This window comes from Rissa tridactyla, chromosome 5, assembly GCF_028500815.1.
Source record: "Rissa tridactyla isolate bRisTri1 chromosome 5, bRisTri1.patW.cur.20221130, whole genome shotgun sequence".
Classification (NCBI taxonomy): Eukaryota; Metazoa; Chordata; class Aves; order Charadriiformes; family Laridae; genus Rissa; species Rissa tridactyla.
The window spans coordinates 15130260-15137748 of NC_071470.1; the positions used below are offsets into that span (position 1 = coordinate 15130260).

Sequence of the window (7489 nt, forward strand, 5' to 3'; positions counted from 1 at the left end):
GGAGGAAGGAATGTAGAAGGGCAAACAAAATTTATTCCTAGGGCAGGATGTTTTAAATTAAAACACCCAACTAATCAGTGTCGGTTTAACCACATCTTTACCACAGTTCCATATAAAAGACATTAATTGATCTACTAGTTCGCTATATATTCAGAATTTTATATTACATTAAACCTGCACAACAGGTGCACAGTTAGAGACGTAAATCATTCACAAAAGCAAAATTTAACTATTTTTAACAGGAAAAAATACAGTATAGTCACACCATCGAAACAAAAACTTGCTCATCCAACGCTACCTGTACAGAGACATACAGATGACACAACATTGCAACCACACAGTTTATTGATTATTTTTTTGTGTGTGTGTGACTACTAAATAATTAGTGTTGTCAATGCTGTAAATACATTTTAAATTACAAGCTTGTCTTTACATTTCATACATGGCTAATTTTACAAATAGAACTTCGCGATCGGTTCGGCCAACTTAACACATGTTGCTGAGCAAAAAGGCAACAATAAATACTTCCTTCTGAAATATGCTTTAATATAGCGCCATTTTTAGAATTTTCTGCGGAGAACTTATTAGTGATATTGCTGAATACATTCTGCTTTTCTCATAGATAATGATTTGGCTGCTTGGGACTGGCACGTTTTCAACTAGCGTAATTAGTACTAGTTTTACCTATCATAGTTACAGTTTACTAATGCAAATATGCGGTGTAAGTTCAGGTATATTATGTGTATTTTAAAAAACCCCACGCATTTTGATATCTATAGCAAAATACTTTCTTTTATTTTCATTGCTCATGGAAGCGGGAAGCAGTCAGCTCTTTTCGGCATCCGCAAACTCTTCTCTTTAGTCTAGTTCCTCTCTGACTTCTCAGGCTTAGCGCTGCTTTATAGAACTAGTCTGATTATTACCAGTGGAACGCAGCCACCGTCTGTTAACTAAGTTAATAGCACTTAAGGTTAAAACGTCATTTATAACACCATGAAATGAGTAATTTTATCCCAAAACGGTTTTTCTACTTGTCTCCGAACACGTTCCGCGCAAATTAGACTGAACGACTCAGAGCGGTCACTTGATTTAGAGCAACTAAGTTTGGGATATTTTACAATTCATTCGTGAGCGTGATCCAAGTTCGGGAAATGAGCTCCCAAACGAGACCTTGTGCTTTTCCAAGGGCAACTCACCCACGGGAACGGTTCTGGCTTCCGCAGCCCCAGAGCGCGTCAGGGTGAGCCCTGGCAGCAGCTTCCCAAGACGCCCGGCATTTCTTGACAACTCCTTTCAGCTCTGACTAAAATCGGAGCAGCTCTTCCCAGCCAGGGCAGGCTCTGGCTGGAGAGGATACCCAAAGTACGGCGGCGACACCAGAAATCCCGATGGCTGGGTGAGGTGGACGGCGTGGGCTGCCTGGAAGCAGCCGGATGTGTACGGAGGGGGTGGCGATGCCGCAAGGCACCCTGGCTCTGCCCGGGGAAAGGAGAACCTGCGAACGGAGCCGCCGGTGGAACTGGAGCTTGTGGCAGTACTGGACTGCCTGGACGGCGTCCTGAAGCTGGTGGAGGCCAGGATCATGGGAAGAGTCTCGGTCTGATAGCTCCGCAGAGAAAACCGTATGGGCTGCGACGGTTGTTTAGGTCTTAAACAGGTGCAACAATAAACCGCTACCAGAGAGCCCACGATAATGAAGGCAATAAATATTGATCCAACAATGAGGAATGGGACGTAGATCGGTTCTGGGAGAAGAAAGAATAAGAAAAGCCACGCACATTAGCCTGCGAAGCGACAGGTCTGCTGTGCAGAAACGAACTCCATAGAGTCTACGAAGCCCCGCACCGTTTCAGCCCCACGAACACGCTGAGCTGCTCGTAGGACAGAGCTTCCTACCACGATCCTTAGCACAAAATTAAAGTTTAAACCCCGCGCGTACCAGGCAAAATTACTTTCTGGTGACAGTTTTAATGGTTACCAATGGTAAAAGCTTTCTACAGCGTGTCCCGTTGGCTGGTTCCGGTTAGGTTTTGCTCAGGAATCGCCCTCCTCTCCTCCTCCCTCGCCCCCCAAAACTGTCGGGACTGTCCAATGTAACAGCCTGAATCTGCCGGCGGAGCTCAAACGCTGCTGATGCTGTTAAGGTGGAAAATAAGGGCAGAGCGTGTGACTTGGGACACCAGCCTCCCTCTGCGCTGCCGGATTCCTTTTGTTCGGAAACCCGGCGGTCCCTGGCACCGTGGGGCTGTGACTGCAGCGCACCGGAGCCCGGTCTCACCCCCGGGGACAAAAGGGAAGTTGAACGGACGCCGCCAAGTTTCCCGATGCAAACTTCAAATACAACCCGACCCTTCCAGGTGGGTCGGACCCCGCCGCCGGGACCCCTCCGGACGGCGGAGTTAACGCCAGCGGCCGCATCCCCGCTGCCTCCCCCCGCTGCGCACCTGGAGCCGCTCCCGCCTCCTGCCCCCCCGCGCCCCGACCCCGGCTCCGGCACCGGCACCAGCCCCGCAACCCGGCCGGGCTCCGGCGGCCGAGGGGATGCTCGGCGGAGGAGGCGGGGGGGGTCCGGCTACCCGCCCGCCCCGGGACCCGCGGCGGGGTGGGGGGGGGCGGACCGGGCACTCACGGGCGGTGACTCCCGGGTCCGGGGGCTCCCGGTCGTTGGTGCAGCCGCCCTGCTCCAGGCGGGCCTCGGCGGCGGCGCAGCAGTAGCGCAGGGCGCAGGAGCCGCAGCAGATGGTGGCGGCCGCCGTGTCGAAGCCCTCGGGGCACTGAAAGCCTTCGTGGTAGCCCCCTTGCCCGTCCACCCAGCCGTGGCAGTACTCGCCGCCGCCGGGCTGGCCACCGCCGCCGCCCCCCAGTAGCCCCACCAGGAGCCAGCGCAGCAGCAGCCCTCGCCGCCGCCGCCCCGCCATCGCCCCGCCGCCGCCGGCCCGCTGCCCGCCCGCCCCGCCGGGGCAGGCAGGGGGCGGCCCCGGGAGCCATGCGGGGCCTCCGGCGCCGCGCCCGGGGGGGTGGGGGCAGCTCCCCCCCCCCAGCAGCCCCCCGCAGCCGCGCCCCCCCGCGGGGCCGCCCCCGGGCTCACCTGCCGCCCCCCGGCCCCGCCGCTCCGCTGCCGTCGGGGCTTCCTCACCCACCCCCCACCCCCCCGCCGCCGTCCCGCTGGTCGCTGCCCGCCCCCCCGCTGGAGGGAGCGGGGGCTGCGGCCAGGGCGAAGAGGGTTTTTCGGAGGCGGGAGCGGGGCGGGGGGGCTTCAGCCTGTCGGGGGCTCGGCCCCTCTGCAAAACGGGCTGCGCTGAAACGCGGGCATCTTCCATCCCCGCACATGCCCCCCCTGCCTCCCCCCGTAGCCCGGCGCCCCCCGGCAGAAGGGTTTCTGGCATTGGCACTTCATTAAAGCAGCCCTGCGCTTCCAAGAGTTAAACAAAACAAAACAAAACAAAACAAAACAAAACAACAAGCACGGCGTATGATTTATTACAATTTCCTTTCCTCGATACTTTTTTTTTTTATGTGCAAAAAGCCATCGCAGTATATCCCCAGAAGATTTATAGCCTCTTTTAGTCAAACACCAGGCCCCGTCACCTTTATTTTCCAAAGGGAGAGGGCGAGCGTGGGGCTGAGGAGGAGGGACACATCTGTTCATATGAGCGTCTGATCCTTTTTCTGCTGGAAGAATAATAGCAAGTCACCAAGCATCAGGAAAACCACAAAAGGAACTGCTTATTCATTTATTCTTGGGAAAAAGAAAAAAAAATATTTTAAATGAACTGAGCAGATTTGGACTTCTGGTTCAAGCAAAGAAACATTTCTTTAAATGATGTGTCCCCTGTGTGCTATCTGAGAGGCGCTCCTGCTTTCACAGTAAAAGCGCTTACGAAACTTATATTAAAGTTGGGCTGAACTAAAGAATTCATTTTTACTGCATCTGAAACTTCCTGCCATCATTTACGGCTGGGGTATGAATATGTATATCGGAGTCTGACCACTTGTCAAACATTTTGAATGCCCGTGTCACTAATTTCCAAAGTTGGCAGGTTCGGTGAAACAAAAGGAACAAAGTGTGCTGTGTAGCAGCAATAAAACTGTGTACCGAGAACCATCTATCAAGACCTTAGACTTCTGGCCAACCCCTAAATACAGTCCACAAGCACAATATTTGTGTTTGTTTTTCTTTTAACTGATCTATTCTCTCTTTTCTTTTTTTTTTCCCCTCCCTCTGACCCATTTTTTTTTCTGTTTTCATTTCTTTAAATATAACCAGAACTACCAGATAGGAAAAGCAAATCAAAAAAATTGCATAAACGCAAAATATTTTTCATGGCTATTTAACAGGTGTAGGTATAGAAATAACGAAATCGGACCTTACAGAAAAGAAAATAGATTTCGAACGTGAAGATGTGATACTCTGTCCTCTTCTGCATTTTCATTTTGAAATGATGATGTGAATTAAACTTGTACCAGCTGTCCTGACTCCGAGTTCCTCGTTTTTATAGGCCAATGTTAAATATTAATATAGTTTTGCATTTACTTCACTGTGGTTTTAGAGCAAACATAACCTCCATGGAATGTTTTAAAATGTATGGCTTTTAAAGGCCTAATCCAGCTTCCAGGAAGGTCAGAAGGAATCTCTTTGTTGACCAGGATGAGGCTTGGAGCGGGAGCTGGGTAAGGTCTGCGCGGGATGTTCAGCTCTCCTCAGGCGCAGGGGACAGAGGGACAACAGATCCCTCCTGTCAGATTTGCAGGAAAGCCACGTTCGGTGGGCATTGCTGAGTAAATGTCTTCATAAGAATGTTGATTTTGATAATTAAATCACCAGCTTCCAAAAAAAAAAAAACAAACAGGAATGAAAAAAATCCTTCTGATTTTTATATATATGTATTTTTTTATAGATATATATTTTTATATATATACACATTAGATATTAAGCTACTGCAGGGACTGCAGAGATATTCTTCTCGGGGAGGAGGTAGCTGGGAGAGGTCCCAATCCACAGGCATCAGCAAGGTTTTGACCTGGGTTTATTCCTCCTGTGTTGCACCTCTAGAGCTTGGATCGTTAATAAAAAGTTTGTCTTTGTGTCCCCTTTAGGCAGAGGCTCCTCTCTGCTCCCCTCTTGTGCCCCGCGGTGGCAGCTGTACAGGGGCTCCCCCAAACAGCCGCAATTACCCTTCTCTTTATTTCAATCCCAAATCACCCCATCCTGCAAGAAAAATCCCATAAGGGCTTAAGTATTTGCTTGAAAGTGCATATGTGGGTGGTTTATTTTTGTGTGGATAAATGGCATTTCGATCACTCAAGTGGATCTATCTCACTTGTGCCAAATAAAAATCAGAGGCAGATTTCGGTACTGCTCTTGCACACACAGAGCGAACCTTGAAGCCTTGAAGATACAGGAGCAATTTTCCTATGAACTGCTGGGCTCTTAACTGACTTCTTTGGGCTTATTTTTTGCTTTCTCTGAAATATTGATGCAGTTTACAGAGTGGGATGTGACTCTAGCGGAGGTGAACTGGGTTGTTCTGACCCAGCGAGACAAAAACCTTTGCTCAGCTCCCCTTCTGTAAAGGTTGCATCTGTGCAACCGCATCCTTAAAGAATTTGAGGTGCTAGCAGATTCATTTGCATCCGTTTATGTCATTTGCTTTAAACTAAACCCACAAATAATTAAGAATACAGGAAAACATGTCATGCAGACTGTCGGTGAGCATCCTTCATCTGCAGTTTGAGGGCATCAGATGGCTCTGAGTACCTCACTTCTAGACTGCTTTTTCTTGGGCAGCGTTCCTGCCAAGTACCCACGCTGATTTTGCTTATTATTTATTCTTAGCTTATTTTTTATTCTTCCAGCTTCCAGGTGATGTGTCATCATTAATTTTGAGCGGAAAACACTGTTTTTGAAAGCTCATGTAGCTATTGCTGTTGTTTATAAAGCTTGGTATTAAAACTAATGAAGGCGAGATTAGTCATACAACAGGCGGAGAAGATAATTTCAGTGTAGTTTCAGGTATTATTATTTACCGGGCTTTTCTTACTGTCCCCACAGCAAACCTATGGGGAGAGCACGTGATAGTACTCCTCATCTGCTTCGGTGCAGGAGCAGACGGTTTTTCTGAAGTGACTTCTGAAATGATTGCATCCCTGCACGCAGTAGTTACCTCACTTCTGCCAAATGGATCGATTGTAAAAATCAGATATTAAAATCTCCTTAAACAGATTCAGAGTTCCTACCAATAATTTTACTACACTCCGTTTTCTGGGTTTGGGCTTTTTTTTTGTTTGTTTGGTTTTTTTTCTGTTTTCGCTATGATGCTTTTGGGGTTCCTTTAGAGTATAAAGCAAGTCAGTCAGCCATGAAGCTCTAGCTTGAGAGACCGCTTCAGGCGGACACTACCGATGTTAGTAAAGCCCCAGGACTTTGGCTTGGCTACTAGAGTCGGAGCAGAGGCTGGATTTTCCAAACCCTCCTAAATAATGTCACACTTCTGTCTTGACGAGGGTAATGATACATGGGCTCAGCTCACGTCTTGCGTGATGTAACCATCAGGATCGGTCATTTCACCCTGGCTCTTCATTAAATATGGTCTTCTATTTCAAAGAACATAAAGGCCAAATTAAGTTTGTCTTCTATTTCAAAGAACATAAAGGCTAAATTGACTTACCAGCTTCTAAAAACAGCCTGGTACAAGCAGATTTCCCTTTAAAAGTAAAAAATAAATGAAAATGTACCATCGAAATTGCAAACCCTTTAGCTATGTGAGTTGCTTCATTAAGCCCATAAGGACTGTGCTGAATAAAACCCTGTACGCTGCTCTCTAAAACTATGTCCTTATTCTTGGCTGCTTGTTGAGAAAGCCCTTCCTGCAACCCCCTTGCTTGGGAGAGCCACCTGCCAGGCCACGCACATCCCCGTCACCTGCCAGGCCACGCGCAGCCCCGTCACCTGCCAGGCCACACGCAGCCCCGTCACCTGCCAGGCCACGCACATCCCCGTCACCTGCCAGGCCACACGCAGCCCCGTCACCTGCCAGGCCACGCACATCCCCGTCACCTGCCAGGCCACGCACATCCCCCTCACCTGCCAGGCCACGCACATCCCCGTCACCTGCCAGGCCACGCGCAGCCCCGTCACCTGCCAGGCCACGCACATCCCCGTCACCTGCCAGGCCACACGCAGCCTTGTCACCTGCCAGGCCACGCCCATCCCCGTCACCTGCCAGGCCACACGCAGCCCTGTCACCTGCCAGGCCACACGCATCCCTGTCATCTGCCAGGCCACACGCATCCCTGTCACCTGCCAGGCCACACAGGTTTCCCAGCCCGGGACGGCTGGCAGGAGCACGGGGATGTGCCTCAGCCTCAACCTCTCACCACGTCTCTGCTCCTCCTCCGGCTGCAGAGACCTGTCCCATTGCCTACATCAGCAAATTAAGTCAGACCTGTGAAAACCACAAAGCGTGCTGTGGTTGGTTCAATCACTGGG

General features: G+C 50.1%; 1 protein-coding gene across 1 annotated transcript; it reads right to left on the bottom strand.

Moving 5' to 3' along the window:
• Positions 1–377: 377 nt before the first annotated feature.
• Positions 378–2918, bottom strand: SHISA3 (shisa family member 3). Its single transcript, XM_054203284.1, has 2 exons — positions 2630–2918; positions 378–1745 (listed from the first exon to the last, which is right to left on the bottom strand). The coding sequence occupies exons 1-2, from the start codon at positions 2916–2918 to the stop codon at positions 1294–1296; spliced, it is 741 nt and encodes a 246-aa protein (XP_054059259.1). The 3' UTR covers positions 378–1293.
• Between the last annotated feature and the right edge of the window lie 4571 nt (positions 2919–7489).